This window comes from Pezoporus wallicus, unplaced genomic scaffold (assembly GCF_028554395.1).
Source record: "Pezoporus wallicus isolate ANWC-B61680 ecotype Strahan unplaced genomic scaffold, APGP_CSIRO_Pwel_v1 contig_3267, whole genome shotgun sequence".
Classification (NCBI taxonomy): Eukaryota; Metazoa; Chordata; class Aves; order Psittaciformes; family Psittacidae; genus Pezoporus; species Pezoporus wallicus.
In genome coordinates this window covers 136107-152802 of record NW_026642849.1, presented here as the reverse complement: position 1 = coordinate 152802, position 16696 = coordinate 136107, and the positions used below count along the sequence as shown (strand labels likewise).

The window sequence follows — 16696 nt, the reverse complement described above, 5'->3', positions numbered from 1 at the left end:
ATGTAGTATGAGATATTAAAAATTTACATCCAAATACTAAATCTTGCCTCATATAAAAGATAACTTCATTTTACAGTTTCTGGGGCTGTGTGCTACTGCAAGTGCAAATACCTTATTTTCTGAAACTATCATTTACTTACTAAAAATGATTTTAAAATGTGAACAGGGTCTGGATTTTTTATGGATGGCAGATGAGAGATAAAGTAAACAGGATGCAGAATGACTGTAGTGTTTTGAGTATTGACACTAAGGACAGGAGGTGTTACATAATAAAGCACAGTCACAAATGATGTTTTCTTTCTTATAATGAGTGAAATCTGATAGAAATGCTGAAGGCAAATTATTCAGCCATAAATGTCATGCAGCCACTCAATGAAGATCTTCATTTGGCCTTGCTAGTATCTTATTTATATTTACCTTTTAAATTTTAAACTTAGGGCTTTGCTCTCCAATTTTGACATGAAGAGGATATTTTCCTTTGATACCTTTGCTCTTATTTCACTCCTATACCTTTATGTCCTGTTCTAGGTACACAACATAGGAATTTCTATGCTTAAGGAGCTGCAAGCAATGGTACATTTACTAGCAAAATAATAATAATAAAAAAAATGTGCTACATGCATCTGCAAAGTAAATGTTCACGCTCCTTCCATTTGCCAAAAACAATGGGCACTGAATATGAGTCATATTTTACTCAGTGATTTATTTGTAGATGGGATTCAGGAAACTGCTGTTTTTTCTAAACTCCCTGTTCCTTTGTAAAGCTACTCAGGAATTCCGTGGTCTTGGAGTATGTACTTCTCTTTGTCCTTTTGCATTCTCCCTGTCTGACTGGCATGGTGAATTGCTAAACACATTGCAAAGCAGCACCATTCACATCCATGCTAAAACATAATCCCTTGTATAATTCCCCTCCTCCCCAGCAACAATTTCAGGAATTCACAAATAAATCAGTGATTTTATTTCAACAACAAAGCAGAGGCAAGTATCAAATACAAAGTGCACTCTGGGTCTCCCCTACCCCACAAAAAAAAAAAACAAACCCAGTTCATCTTTGCACTTAATCCAGTAAAATTCTCCTCAGCATCACATTCCCCACTCCCAAACTTAGTTGCCACCAGCTGCCTCTGGCAAGCATGTCCATTGCCAAGTGTGATGCCAGCCACCCACTCCCTCCTGGGTGACACCTGGTACCCAGGACCCCTCTTTCCTCTGCCCAGGACAGCCCCGCATCGCACCCCATCTCTGGAAGACATCCAGATAATGCCCTCCTCCACTCACCCAGCCTGGCAAAGAACAGAAGAGTGATGGCACCATGGTTGGCCACAGAGACACGTGGAGGACAGGGAGGAGAAGGCGGAGAAGAGAGGAGCCAGGGATGTGGCAGGGAGGGAGGGGAAGGAGGGAGATCCACTCAAACAGATGAAACTCCATGCAGGCCTGGCCTCCTATCTGTCCCCTCCACAGAGCGATGGGGAGCGAGCTGGACTGGCACCTTACCTTCGCTGCAGTCCTTGCCCCGGAAGCCCGTCTGGGAGCAGTCGCAAACAGCTTGGTCGTTGAGCACCGAGCAGACGCCCCCGTTGAGGCAGACGTCCTCCCTGGCGCACAGGCGGCTCTGCTCATCATCCAGCCGCACCTCCTGGCTCTCCACCGGTGACGCCTGCGTGTAGTTGACCCGGACGTCCGTTATCCAGCCCTTGAAGGGCTCACGGTCCTTGACGGAGGAGAGCGTCAGCTTTAATGTTGCCGACCGCAGCTCCGGCGGAAGTCCCCCTAAGAAGAGGCCACTGAAGACAGTCATGTCCCGCCGCTTGGACTTCACCTCCACCCATTTCGCCTCAGCCCGGTCGATGATCAACGTCGTGTTCTTGAAGTGGCGGCGGATGACGACGGCGTGCCAGAGGTTGTCATTGACCGCTGTGTCGGAGAGCAGGGTGGCGGGCTCGGCACAGAAGATGGAGAAGCTGAGCTGTAGCCGCCCACCCTGGGTGAGGATGAGCTCCAGGAAGTCGCAGAAGCCCTCATCATCGAAGTAGAGCACCAGCCCGCTGGAGCTGCGTGTCTTCATGTTGAAGCTCATCTCGCTCTCGCAGCATGCGTTCCACTTGGGGAAGCGGGTCCACTGGCCCTCCGCCCCTGGGAACTCCAGCCCGCTGCCCAGCTCGGCCCAGCAGCCCAGCAGCAGGGCCAGCCAGAGCAGCAGGCAGCCCCCGCGCCGCACCAGCGCCGCACCCATCCTGCGCGGCCTTGGGCGGGCGAGCGGGGCGGCGGGGCCGGCGGGCGGCGGCGCGGGGGCCCCGGCGGCACACAGGGTAAAATCTTGCCGGGCACCGGCCGCAATGGGAAGTTCGGGCACGCTCACCCCCGCCCCGGGTGCGGGGGTCACTGTGGGGGACTCCCCGGGGCGGGGGGCGACAGGCTGCAGGTGCCCCACGGGATGGGATTGGGTGTGGGATAGGGTCCGGTGCCACCGGAGGGGACCCACGGTGGGGGGAAGGTGCCGTTGGGTCTCTTCACTGGTCGGCTGGGATTAGCAAAAGGTGTCCAGGGGCAGGTGAGTCAGCAGAAATTTTCCCCAAAGCCAACATTACCAAAATGGGAGAAAAAAAACAAAATCGATGGCAAAACCCTTCTCCAGGTGGATCCACCAGCTTGGCAAGACCGTAACAATATCCCGGGATGTGTGCACCTCCTTTTACATCCTCTCCACCAGCTGTAGTTTCCCAGGAAGCCAATTACCAATCCCAGTGCTGCCTCCCTAGGATGGATCCTCTTGTCAGATCACGGACTGTCTGCCATGGTGCTAGAGCAGCGTCAGCAGACGACAGGATTCATCGCTCATGGTTTCCTGAGCTGCTTCAATCCCAATGGGGTTGAAACCCAGAAGCTGTCAAACAGCCGAGTGGCTACTTGACATGCAAAGCCTGACAGCTCCTCTTCTGTTTGCTTGCAAAAGGCCAAGGCTAAGATCCAGGGGGGTGATTTTCCTCTATTGTTTTTGTTTCTAATCTGCGAGGAATTGAAACAGAATAATAAGAAATTACAACTAAGAACATGTTAAATCATAAAGTTGATCAATAGTGCACGATTGTGATTAACTTTTCATCTCAACTGCTGTTCCATGTTAGGAAAATGAACTGCTGCTGCAATTTTGGAGTTAGTGAGGAATCATAACAACTTGCAGCGCTAAACCTAAATCTTTGCACCAGATTTTATTATCACAAGGACAATGTTAAAAAGAAAACATGGTGCTTGTTCTGCGATTTACTGTAATTTATTTATGGAAATAGCAGCACCTGTGAAGCTGTAGGGTCCTATTAATGCAGATGATGCTCCCAAGCCCAATTCTAGTTCTTTCCAATACAGCTCAAAAGCGTACAAAGTGGACTGAGCTCCCAGCAGGAACTGGCAGGCTGCACTCTACATGGCACACCCACTGGTTTATTTTCATGGGGAGAGGAAGAATTGCAATGGTTTCTTAGAAGGCTTTTTGAAAATTTCCAACCACATTTTCCTCTGCCACCTGGTTTCTTTCCCCACTGATATTCTCTGTTATGGCAGGGAAAATCTGACTCAAGCCAGCTCTGATGTTGACATTATTCACAATGCAGATCAGCTAATCCCAGGTGCTAGTCCTCTGAAATGGGTTGCAGTATTTTATGCATGTTTACTCAGCTGCCCTTATTTAAGGGACAACTCCTCCTTTTAAAAATAATATATATGCCACAGTTCACTCTCTTCCTCTGAAGAGGTCTCTGCATTCAAAGCATTTCAGCAGAGAAGCTCCCCTCTCTGTTTTTCTCCCCCAAGCCGCTATATCATTTCTGGAAGGTGTGCATTAGCAGATCTCTCCTGATGGAGGAGAGGATCTCCAACACCTTCCTCGCCCACCCCTTCCCCTTCACCTCCCTCCCATTTCTTAGCCAGCAGCGCTTAGGCAGGCACAGTATCATGTCCAAAGCTGCTGCCAAGCCCTTTGCTGGACTAGGATCTGGGGAGGGGGTGAGAGGAGAGATGAGCCTGCCAGGGTGAAACCTTCTTTCAAACAGGCACACACCTCAGCTGCCTGCACCTGACACGTTCTGAGCTGCTAAGTCACCTCCTACTCTGTCTTTATATTTAATTCCATCCCTCTAAATGTCAACACGATTATTTTTATTATCTGTCACATGCGAGGTGTGCAAGAGCAGCGAAAGGGAGGCGAGGAGAGCCCCCAAACTTGGCGAGCAGAGGCCAGCCGTGCCCAGCCCGCACCAGGCAGCACAGAGCCCCCCGGTTTGCCTCCCCTTTCCCCCGCAGGAGCTACCTCTCGCCCTGCAGCTACCAGCCGAGGGGCTCCCCGCTGCCGGCCGGTGGCTGCGGGCAGGGGCGACGCTCGCTCGCGGCGCCGGCGGCTCCGGCTTCAGCACCATGAACAGCTCCGCCCTGCGCGGCCCGGCGGGGCGGCGGCGGGCAGGCGATGTGGGGGAGGCCGGTCCCTGCGCCCGCCGGCGGCAGAAGCGGCCCCTCCGCTACCGGCTGCACCCGGGAGGTTGGGGGGCAGCAGATTTAGGGTGCGGGGGGCTGCGGGAAGCCAGGGCTGGGCGGCAGCGTGAGACACGATTTGGGGGGGGGGGGAAAAGTGAAGGCCGGTGTGTGTGTGTGTGTGTGTGTGTGTGTGTGTGTGTGTGTGTGTGTGTGTGTTCAAGAGGTTACGGGGAAGCCGGTCACTCGAGGGAAGCGGTGGGTGGAAAATGCGGAAGGTGGGCGCAAGGTGCGCGGGGCCCGGCGCAGGGGGGGAGGGTTGGCGCGGGGAGCGCAGCTTTGCGTGGGGCGGAGGGTGCCGGGAGCCCCGGGGACTGGGGGGGGGGTGGGGGGTGGGAACAGAGCAAGGACACGCGTGTGAGGGTGTGCGAGCTCCCGAGCGATCCCTACAGGTGTCCGCGGAGAGGCGCGGAGCGGGGATCCCACCTCGGGAGCATCCCTGCCCGCTGGCCGCCTCTGTCTGCGGCACCGGCTCTCCCCTCCCGCTCACACAGACACAGACGCACACAGCAGCGGCGGCAAGAGGGAGAAGAGAATGGGAAAAGAGAGAGGAAAAAAGAAAGAAGGGGGGGAAAGGAGAGGAAAAAATTATAGGGAAAAAAAATAAGGATGTAAAGACGGGGGGGGGGGGAGAAAGAAAAAGATAAAAACTCAAGGGGGGGGGAAGAACCCCCCCCCCAACCTAACCCAACCAATTGCTTATTTATTACTGTCGATATACACACAGTGTCAATAAACAGCTCGGACCTGTCTAGTCATTTCGGAAGCAGAGGGACACTTCCCTTCTCAAAAGAGGACAATTTATTAACACATATCTCTATCTCAGATGGGCTCTCAAGTACCAGCCATCCCTCCCAGCAACGTCCGTGTGAACACACATGTATGCAGCGAGGAACAGACACAAACCAACAGAAATACATCTATTGCAGTCAGCGCCTCACCGGGGAATTAACGTGCTCCCCCCACCCCTCCACAACCATCTTTTTTTGCTTCCAAAACGATGATTTAGTCACAGGTGCCCCGATTGAGCCTTTTCAAATTAGAAAAAGAGAGAGAGAGAGAGACACCCATAGGTCGATAAATCCTTAAACGCCAGGTTGGTTGGCATGCACAATCCCTGGCACCATCCTCATTGTATGAAGCACTCGGCATTGTCTCCGGGTGCGGGGAAGACCAAAGAGTTCACAAATTACCGGATGGAATAAAAGGATCTGAAAAACAACCTTGCTGCAGCCAAAGGGAGAAGCGCTCTAATTCAAAAGCACACTTGATAACAGCTTCATTAATCTTTGGCTTTCATTTCTACGTAATTTCTAGAATCAAATCCTCTCCTAACCGATGGGAATGATCGATTCTGCTACCTTCCCGGTCTGCAGATGTATTCATTTTAATATGCTCATGATATAATTTCTACCCCTTCAAAAAAATGCATACCATCAGCAGGAACCCGAACAGTTCCAAACACGTATGGAAGCAGCCGGGTGCCCTCTTTCTTCTGGCTTACAATAGAAAATGTCCCAAATTATCGATGCACTTCCTGCACAAACCCCTCGCCGCCGATAAATCACAACAATATTGCGATATTCACCCCCAGTCGCCGCTCTCCAGGGCAGCTCACGCCAAGGGAAAACATGCAGCGGGTGGATGCGAAGTCTCACAGACCCTCTCCCTCCTCCTCCTTTGAAAGGGGTAATACATCACCGCATCCAACCTTTAACTTCTCCCTCTGTTCCACCATCTCCCCTCATGGCCATCCACCTCTCACAACGCAGCACGCAAACCCACCGCCGCCTTCTCCTCCGTCTCCTCTGCCACTGCCTCCGCCGCCGCGAAGCGGGGCTCGTCCTCCGCGCCGCCCCGGACGCGCCTTACCTGCGCGGGGTGCGGCGGGCCGGGGCCGGCGCGGCTGCCGGGGCTGCCTGTGCCGCTCGCCGGCGGAGCGGAGCGGGGCGGGCGCTGCTGCGGGTGCGCGGCGGCGGGAGCGGGGGGCGGAGCCGCTGCGTGACGCCGCCGCGCCCGTCTGCCCGCCGGGGGCGGTGCCGCGATAGCTGCAGCACCCTCCGCACATCACCAGCCCCGCCGCGGTGTCTGGAGGGGGTGAGGCGGAGAAACACCTCTGCCACCCAGCCGGAACTGCTGTTCCTCGGCGTGGCTTTTTTGGGAGGGGGTGTGTGGTTTTGTTGCTGTTGTTGATGCTGAGCCAGCAGTGTGCCCAGGGAGCCAAGGAGGCCAACAGCATCCTGGCCTGTGTCAGCGGTAGTGTGGCCAGTAGGGCCAGGGATGTGATCATCCCTCTGTACCCGACACTGGTGAGGCCGAACCTTGAATCCTGTGTTCAGTTCTGGGCCCCTCATGACAAGAGAGATACTGAGGTGCTGGAGCAGGTCCAGAGAAAGACAACAGAGCTAGTGAAGGGCCTGGAGCACAAGTGTGATGGGGAACGGCTGAGGGACCTGAGGGGGGTTTAGTCTGGAGAAAAGAAGCCTCAGGGGAGACCTTATTGCTCTTTACAACTGCCTGAAAGGAGGATGGAGGCAGGAGGTGGCTGATCTCTTCTCCCAAGGAACAAGTGATAGGACAAGAGAAAATGGCCTCAAGCTGTGCCAGGGGAGGTTTAGACTGGATATTAGGAATAATTTCTTCCCCAAAAGGGTAGTCAAACATTGGAACAGGCTGCTCAGGGCAGTGATGGAATCACTGTCCCTGGAAGTGTTCACAAACCGTGTAGATAACACCCTAAGTGACATGGTTTAGTGGTGGCCTTGGCAGTGCTGGGGGAACAGTTGGACTTGATCTTGAAAGTCTTTTCCAACCTGGTTGATTCTATGATTCTATGTTGTTATTATTTTTCCCCAGAACTGAAGCTTGGAGGATTCTGCACAGCCTGTGGGGAAAATGGAGGTAGAGGCTCGTGACCAAGGACTGTATCTACAACCATTGGAGAAGTCTTTGGTAAAGCCTCACGGCTCTCTGGTGCGGTTTTAAACCTACCTGACACGTTGCCTCCAAACGGTCACAAACTATTAGAGGAATTGAAGGTTTCTCATGATCATTGGGTTTAGCTGCAGTGAATGTGTTTGATCATGCCAAACATACTTGGTTTTGCCTATTGACTGGCATTTAACTTTGTACTCAGTAGCCCACATAAAGGTGATGAGTTGATTGTAGATGATTTGAATGTTGCCTTAGCCAGTGGCCTGGGAACTTACTAGCATAGAAAGTGTTGTTTATCACACTAAGTCTCAAGAGCACTCCAGAGTTTTCTGTGAATGGTCTGTACAAGCATACCTTTTGTTGTCCAGGATGTGAATGTAGCATCTTAGTTTTGACCTGAAACGTCAGAAATAAATGTAAAAACCCCTAAGTCATTCTCCCACCGCAGTCCCAGAGGAGTTAGCCTTATGAGTTATTTTTTCTTAATGAAACAGGCTTTCTCCCAGACAAGTTTGATGAGGTAACCAAGCAACATGTTAAGTAATGGGAAGAAAAGCTTGCTAGATACGCAACGTATCTTGAGTATAATCAGGCCTCCCTTTTGTTCAGCTAGATGATATCCATATCCAGTTATTTTCAGAGTGAGGATTTCTCTCGGCAGCTCTAGTAACTTGACCCATGCAAAGAGAGCAAGGAGCAAATATCTCTTCTGCCATGAAAAGTGTATAAATCAGAGGCTGCAATAGGATAAGTGATGCGCAGTTCTAGAGGAGCAAAACTGTAACCTGGTGGAAGTCAGTATTCAGTGTCTGTGGGAATACATCTAATGTAAAAAATAATATTCTCAATCTATGGCCTTATTTTGCTCATGATGAACACATGGTAAAGCTTTTTATGTTCTTACATAGGGAGTATCAAAGCCAAAGCCCAGTCCGCCCTGGAGGTGCTGGCATGGTGGTGGTGCTGGCAAAGGCAGAGGAGGATTCTTCTGTCTTCTAACAGAGGGACAGCTCAGTTATTTCAGCAGTAGCCAGAGGATGTTCATGTTCTAAATCTGTAGTACAAAGCCTGCCACAGTGAGAGGAGGGCTGGGAAGAGCCTACATAGGAATGGAGCAATGAGACATTACATGAGCCAGGAAGACATAGGGAGATGTAGGGAGAATACAATTTCCTTAATTTAACGGTGTTTTTTGGTTGAGTTTGAGGAGCATGTATTCCTTCTGTCATTCTCAGCAATTGTTGCAGCATATGGTGTCATAGCTGATTCATTCTGAAGCAGCACAAAAACAATAAGAGGAGGAAGGGAGAAAAAAAAAAAGAACCACGACTTCCAAGCCATCTATCTTTGTAGGTCTTTCAGCTTGACAAATGTATGGAATATCTTGTAAGAAGCACATGGCCTTACAGAAACCTGACTTTCTTCTGCATAAATTAATGTTCCATGTTATACCAAAATATTTATAGGTTTTGAAAAGTAAAGAGATAAAAGCAGCAATGATAAATCTTGGAAACAAACCAATCATATTTTCTGTCAGAGAGAATGCAGCACGTTATCCAGCTTGCAAGTCTGAGACCTTTTGGAGGTTTCAGACTTGGAGGTATATTGTCAGAACAAAGTGCCTTTGAGTCATTACAAAGTACATATGTGAAATTGTCCAACAGTGGTAGTTTTAAATAAGAGATTTGTTGGCAAGCTGAAGTGAATGCTGGGGCTGTCTCAGAACCACGCACATGCAATTGGCATGGCTGTCAGAGCTAATAAAAAGAAGTAACCAGTCAAAGAGGTGCAGAAGAAATAAGAATGATTCTACTGAGGAATAAAGAAAAAGCAACACAAAACACACAATTAAGATGGAACTAAAGGTGCTTCCAGAGAACACTGGTTATCTGGGCAGGTATCAGGAAGATGTGAGAAGGAACAAAGTTATTTCTGGGATGGAGACAGCAGGAAGTGTTTTAAATATTTGAAAGAGAGGAAACCTGTTTCTTTGCTGAAGTGCTACAGGGTATGTTCAATAATGGGGTGGTTAGATATTGGGAATACATCAAAGCTCTGTTCTGGTTGTAATCACTCCACATCTTTCCCTTCTTTGGAGCTATCATCAGTAATCCTTCTGGACTAAACTGAACCTTTGAGAAGAGCTCCAGACCCACCAGAACATTGTGGGTTTCAACACCTGTTGTGTGTTTGAATACAAGTTCTTTTCAAGGACAGCCAGTAACATTCTTTTGAACAATTCAGTAATACCTTTAGAAGATGGTCCAGAGTGAAGAACAAACAGGATGACATAGATGTGTAGCAGAACTAGCGGAGCGGTATGTAACTCTATACAGCCAGTGAGGTTTAAAGAAATGCAGAGGAAGAAAGCTATCATTTCTGCCTGTTAGCTACCATGTTACTAGGCAGTCTCAGCTGTGGGTAAAGAAAGTAGTTACATGTACAGTAAGGAATCAGAAGATACCCATTTTGGAACAAAGTCAGCCCATTACATAGATCCTCACTTGCTCAACTCAAACCAATTGAAGAAAATTTTGAAGCACTGGAAGATCTTGAGGTAAAAGAGAGAGATAAACCTTTATGGGATAAAACGAATTGCAGCAAATAATCAAATATAGTACTGGAGGTATTTGACTGAGTTACACTTTGAATTCAGAAAACAGAACTGAGAGGCATCTAACTAAAAGTGGATTGGTTTTGATAGTGTCTCTAGATAACGTATTTTTGGAGCTAGCTTATACATAACTTTGGAGGATTGAGGTGTTAAAAACTTGCTTAAAACCAATTCTGAATGGATAAATAATAAAGGAGCATACTTACGAGGACTTAAAGTATTTATTGACCTTACACGTAGTACTGGCTTTAATGATATTTCCAAGTCTTCTGCTATTTCAGAAGGTATCAGCTGTGTTATAATATTCTAGTTACAATGAGAAGATTGGAGACACATTTAGTTTATAGGTGGCTTTTGGGCTCCAAAAGGAGTTTTATCCAAAGAAAACAAACACTATCAGAAAAGGTGTAAGCATATCAGAGAATCAGAAGTTATTTGTGGACTCTTGGTAAAGTCAAAATCTCAGCTGACCACAAACCATTTCAAGGCTTACATATTAGTCCTTTGAAATAACTGCTTTCTTATATTTACTGTTATATAGAAAAATTAGCATGACACATGTTCAAAAGAATTCAACAGTGATAAGTAACATCCTGATGAAAATCCCCATTTGATCCCCAAGATTAAAATCTTGGGATGATTCAGAGATTAAGGTAGGTTTTGGTTTTTTTTTTTGGCTTGGTAGCTTCATTGCAAGGAATTGCTTAAAGCACTGAAAAACCCAGACCTGTTTAGTAGTTCAAAGCATAAATATAGGTGGTATCTACGTATATGAAACATGTGTGAGACATTGAATTAAAAATTGTATTACTTACTAGGAGTTGCATAACCAATCTGTGGGTTTGTCTGTTTTTCTGTTTAATTAAATGAAAGGAAAACTTGATGGGTGTGAAAATAATCATATTCCTACAACAAAATCTTCATTGAGGAATGTATAGTGTGAAGAATACAGGAGCTACCAAGACCTCAAAAATCCTTAAACTGCATTTTAAAAGACATCAGTAGTGACAAGAATCTATAGTTTGATGGCTCTAAGTCTCACAGCTGAAGATACAGTATACTTTCACACACACTTGTACTAGATGGCCTTTCAACGTCCGTTCCAACCCAAACTATTCTATGATTCTATGATTATACCAGTTCTAACTCCAGTTGTGCACAGGGCTTGACTGATGGGCACAGCAGCACCCATCACCAGGATAAATCTATTATGAAAGACGCCGAATTAGCTCTTCTGAGCTGTACAGAAGGTCATGTATCAGCTAGCCCTGTTGATGAATCTTCAGTGGGTTTTGGAATGGATTATGATATGACCCAAGTAGCAAAGGTTTTCTCACCAAAGGTGCAAAATGGTGCAAAAGGTCCTTCTTAATGTATATGTTTGGATTAGACAGCCTGTATCAGTCAGCTGGGCAAAACATGGTAAAACAGAGAACTGATGAATCAACTGTCTTCTAAAGCACATTTGGTTTGGTATTAACTCTGTTCATAAGAAGGCTGTGGTAGAATTTTCTTTATTGAAGGGTTCAATAGGATTGATATGAATATCAATACGGTGGGGTTTTTTTAATTGTAAGAGTAACTTTCATATTAATTATCTTTGCTACTTACAAGAGAGGCCCCTATATTCATGGAAAAGTGATTCTTTTCTGTGAATCTTTACGTGATAACATGACATAATGTGTCAAGTATTTGTATCTGCATGCAGCAGACAAATCTCAAGGCTGTCCTTCCAGATTTGAGTTTAAGAATAGTACATGTAAATACTGTGCAACTGAATGCCTCTGATTGCAAAAATGTAAGGAACTAAATCAGTTTTAAATACCCAAGTATTCTCTAGTTCAAAAACTGGTTTCAGTTTTTAAGCAGCAAAGTATAAGCAATCTTTTAGCTTAAAAGCAGAATTGAAGAGAACAACAAACTGTTGTATGTTGCCATTGAGTGGACAACAGTCACCAGAAGTACTTGGAAGCTCATGTCATCCCATAACTCTGTGGAATCGTGTGCTTGAAAGAAATGTGTAAGAAATCCCACAGTAAGCAGACGTGAGGTTAATATTTTGTTGCAGTCTCCAAGACAGATTATTTTAAACCCTGAAGTGTTGTGCTTAATATTTCTTAAAAAACTCTTAGAAAACTCATCTAAGTATTTTATAAATGTTGCTCATATGATTTCCCATAATTCCTTTAAAAATTTCACTAAGTTCCTACTCCTATGTAATTGATGTAATTTATATGGAATTCATATGAATGCCATTTGTGTGTGATTTGTATAAATTTCCATGAAATCAGCAGCAGCAGTCATCACCTTCCTCATCCTCTCTGCTAGGATCCTGGAGCTGCCTGGATATATCAGTGTGGTGAGGGCCCCTTTGTGTTAGGAGAGCTTCTGGGTAGTCTCTGTCATGTGGGGCTCTGAATGAAAACCAGGCTCTTTTCCAAGGACCTCACAGATTGAAAACCACAGAATGACAGAATCATCTGGGTTGGAAAAGGCCTTCAGGATCATCAAATCCAACCATTCCCCCAGGACTTGCCAAGTCCACCACTATACCAGTGTATAGCAAGTCTGTAAGGCTGGCACAACACCACAATATTCTAGTGTAATTTATCAGTGTGGCCAAATCATAGATGTAGTATGCAAATTAGTATAAGCAATCAAAGAAATTGCATCTTGCACAGCTGCAGAATTGGGTCTTACATGGGAACTTCCCTCGAAGGTGCTGAGTGCCCTCAGCTCCCTCTAACCACTAATGCGGGCTGAACGTGTCCCATTTTGAATCAAGCCCTTTGATAGCGTCAAGAAAATCTCTGATTATAATAATTTGTTTTATAATGTGTCACTCTACACTTATGAAAAATGAGTATACTTGCTATAATTCAAGTATTCTACAGATACTTAGCTGTACTAAAAGGGTGCCAAGTATACTAAAAATATATTACTTTTCATAAGGGTATAATTTCCTAGTAATCAGAAGATATACTCTGATTCAAAAATTGTTATAATTGTTAATGTTGGTGAGAATTACTAAGGCATCACAGCAGAGGGATATTTGTGGTGTGAAGCTGCAGATAGGTAGTTGAGATCATTGGTGTTTATACCATAAATGATACACCTGCTGATGAGTCTCACTAAGGGAATACTGCACTGTGTATTTTTACACTTCAGGGCAGCTTTATTGTTGGGATGCCTAGTTCAAATAACCTTTCACTAAGGGAAGTGAGAGTTGCCCTTTCCAGAAATTCCAGTACTAATTACTATTAGTTTAAATGCTTGATTCAGTTTATTTTTGTTTAGTCCCCACAGTCTGTCTTGAGAGTCCTTAGTGTTATCATTACTTCTTTATAGTTCAGGTGTTTGTAACACAGCACAAAAGAAAGTACCAGAGAAGGCAAGTAGAAGGCTCAGGGGAGACCTCATAACAGTCTTCAATACCTAAAGGGCACCTACAAGAAATCTGGAGAGGGGCTTTTGGCAAGGGCCTGTAGGGACAGGAGAAGGGGGAATGGCTTTAAACTGACAGAGGGGAGATTGGGATGAGATTTTGATGAGATGAGGTTGCCCAGAGAAGCTGTGGCTGCCCCATCCCTGGCAGTGTTCAAGGCCAGATTGGACGAGGCTTGGAGCAACCTGGTCTAGTGGAAGGTGTCCCTGCCCATGGCAGGGGTTTGGAACTGGATGAACTTTAAAGTCCCTTCAAACCCAAACCAGTCTGGGATTCTATGAATAAGACAAGGAACTGAAAGAAAGACAGGTTGGAAGACAGCAGAGGAGACAAGTTGGGGGTGAAGTATGCTGACATGAAGTGAGAAGAAAAAAGCAAGCAACCAAAGTTAAAAAAGCAACAGTTGCTGTTGGAAATAAAGAAAGGGTGATGAGCAAAATGCAAACAAAAATATATAAAAGGAAACAGATCAAAATTGTTGCTGATGAAGCATTTTGCCTAGAGCCAAAAAAGAAGTAATGAGGTGTAGGACAAATTATAAATACTTGGGCATCTTATCAGTTTACAATAGCCCTGAGGAACAAAGAAGAGGGGGAGTTGACTACATGGCATATATGAAGGAGACAGAAGCAAACCCTGGCCAAAAAGAAAAGCACATATCTTTAGTTGTATTATGATCATGCCAAGGTCAGAAATAGTATGAGAGCAGATTGGAGCTGTTGGGAGAACTCTCTGTGGCTGCTTCTCCTCCTGTACCTAGTTGATGCACATGGTGTGTTGCACAGCAGGATTTTTTATGGCTGATCCCATGGTGCTTTCAGGGTAAATTTGACTGGAAAGGGTAAACTTCCCACTGCTATAACTGAATATAGTTCTTGTGGTCCTGTTGGAGGGGAAAAGTCACAGAAGTTTTTATAGTAATATTATTTCCCTTCTGTTCAGCACCAAACCCACTCACTTTAAGATTCAGACTAGGCAATATTGCTTTTGCCTTTTTTTTCATAATACTAATAATGTTTCTGGTCTGACCTTCCAGATAAGTAATGTCGAATGTGTTAATGCAGCTACCATGAATAAATTCTTAGCAGCGCTTTGTCTATAGCTCCAGAGTTCCTTCTAGTGCCACCTGCAAACACCAAGAAATGCCAGCGTATTGGACAGCCTATTCTCCCAGCCCAGGAAACTACTTCTTATACCCAATACGGATATTCAGAATTTCTGTAGGATCTAGAGGTTTGTGTCTCTTTCTGAGAAATATGCTTCTCTGATGTCAGGATGTAAATTGCATTTGTGTTTTTAATACCACCAAATTAGCATTTGCTTCGTGTAATTTTTGATCCATACTCTCTTTTTCATATTTCTGTTTCAACTGTTGCCCTTCCTCTGATGTGTTCAATAGATAGGGTTATTTTTTACTCTTTCTCTGTCATTCTTTCCAGCCATTTTGTGACTGCTTTCTTTGCTGACTACTTTTTTTTTGATTTAGCTGTAAATTTGGGCAAAAATACCATAGCTACCAAGACAGTAGGAAAAACAGAGATTTCACAGGGACGTACTTAATGGCAGGATAAAAGGTCAAGATACTCCTTATTTTTAACAATAGACTCAAGTTCTTTCTTATTTGGTATTTGGTAAACTCCTGTTTTGCTGAATGCATTGTGAAACAAAATTTTATCATTCTGTAGCTAGGTAATTCCAAATTGAACAATCCACAATAATCCAGGTTTTAAAGATCCAGATTGAACTCAGAGTACTAATCAGTAGCTATTCCCTACTAAGATTCCTCTATTGTCATAGATGATATGTGCTCTTTTGGTGATGTGTATTCGTATTTTCTTCATATTATTTTACATTACAGTTTACACTGTATTCCCTATACATCCTCTCAGCAACAAACTTCTTTGGCTGCAGTGACCATTAGAAAGGTGTCTTCATCTACCGACTGTTTATTTCAAGTTATTTCAGCATACATAGAAGTATTTAACTTGACAAATGGCAAAAAGATGAGATAATAAAAATATCACACTTTTATTTTAAAGATATATAAGCTCTATCATGTTCAAGTATTGCTAAAGCAAATTGGAAGCTTGAAATTACTCCACAACTTGTCTACAAGATACTGTTAAGTTCTGCGTTTATCAGATAAGCTTATAGCAATGTCTTCCAAGTGGATGGATCATTAGTAACTGACAATTTTTTGTCAGTATTGCTAGGTAGGAAAAAAATAGTTCTGGTGCTGCAAACACTGAAATTACCATGGTTATGTTGGTTATAGACGAAAGATCTGGTCTGGTATACCTCAAAACTTTGATCCTATAATTTAGCTAATGCAGGACTCCAGTAGGGCTTTCCTCCTGGTTCTGAGCTGATATTGATTCTTAGTTATTCAATGACTTAATGTTAGAGGCAGGGAAACACACAGATTTTCCTGATGCGTGCAAGTTTCTGGATCTTAAAATTATGCAAATTGAGCACAGTTTGCCCAAAAAGCAAATTAGCATTGTGCACCTGTAGCAAGCATAATATGTGTTTTTCAACGGAAGTAAGAAAATTCAGCACATTTTTACCTCATTAGCACTCCAGGGGTAGCAGTGACTTAATTCTTCGCTGTTGCAAGCTCTGTAGCTGTTACCCATAGATGTTTTACAGTTGTCCATAAAACATGTTTGCCAAAAAAACAAACATAAATTTTCTGAAAAGTATTGAGAAGACAGGGTAATGATTCATTTCTTTATAGAGCGAATTACTCTGTACAGGGTATAAAACCTTGGCATCCTAATCCTGTGGGGCATAAAAAGAAATGCCACTCCCAGAACTGGGCTGCTTGGCTTTAACACTTGAGATTTGGAAGCAGATACTTGCTATTGGGGATGCAGAAATCATACAGCACCTGTTCAGACCATATGAAGCTGCATTTTGGAAAGGAAGATTGAGATGAAAAAAACCTAGGAAAATCATGATTCTCACGGAATTAAATGGACTTCACTGTGACGTGGTGCAGAATGAAGGAAGGGAATGTAAAATCCCATCTGTTTACGTAGTTCTCTTGGTTCATGGCAGATTTGTTGTTGGATGGAAAAAGTAAGCTTCAAGTCTCCACAAGTGATAATCACTTTGATATGAGGAACAAAACCCAGCAGGTTATCACTGCATTTTTTTCCAAATGCAATTTTTTA

The 16696-nt window shown here is 45.0% G+C and overlaps 1 protein-coding gene across 23 annotated transcripts in view; it reads right to left on the bottom strand.

Annotated features, from left to right (window-relative positions):
• Positions 1–6505, bottom strand: part of NRXN1 (neurexin 1) — a 677900-nt gene extending 671395 nt beyond the window's left edge. For 11 of the 23 annotated variants that reach the window (XM_057432408.1, XM_057432418.1, XM_057432414.1 and 8 more), the window contains exon 1: positions 1501–3012. In XM_057432408.1, the coding sequence (XP_057288391.1) occupies positions 1501–2239 (739 nt within the window). In that variant the 5' untranslated portion in view covers positions 2240–3012. Of the gene's footprint in view, positions 1–1500; positions 3013–6312; positions 6329–6399 lie in introns of those variants that run through there. The other 12 variants (XM_057432403.1, XM_057432416.1, XM_057432417.1 and 9 more) reach the window with 3 other exon arrangements.
• Positions 6506–16696: the final 10191 nt, after the last annotated feature.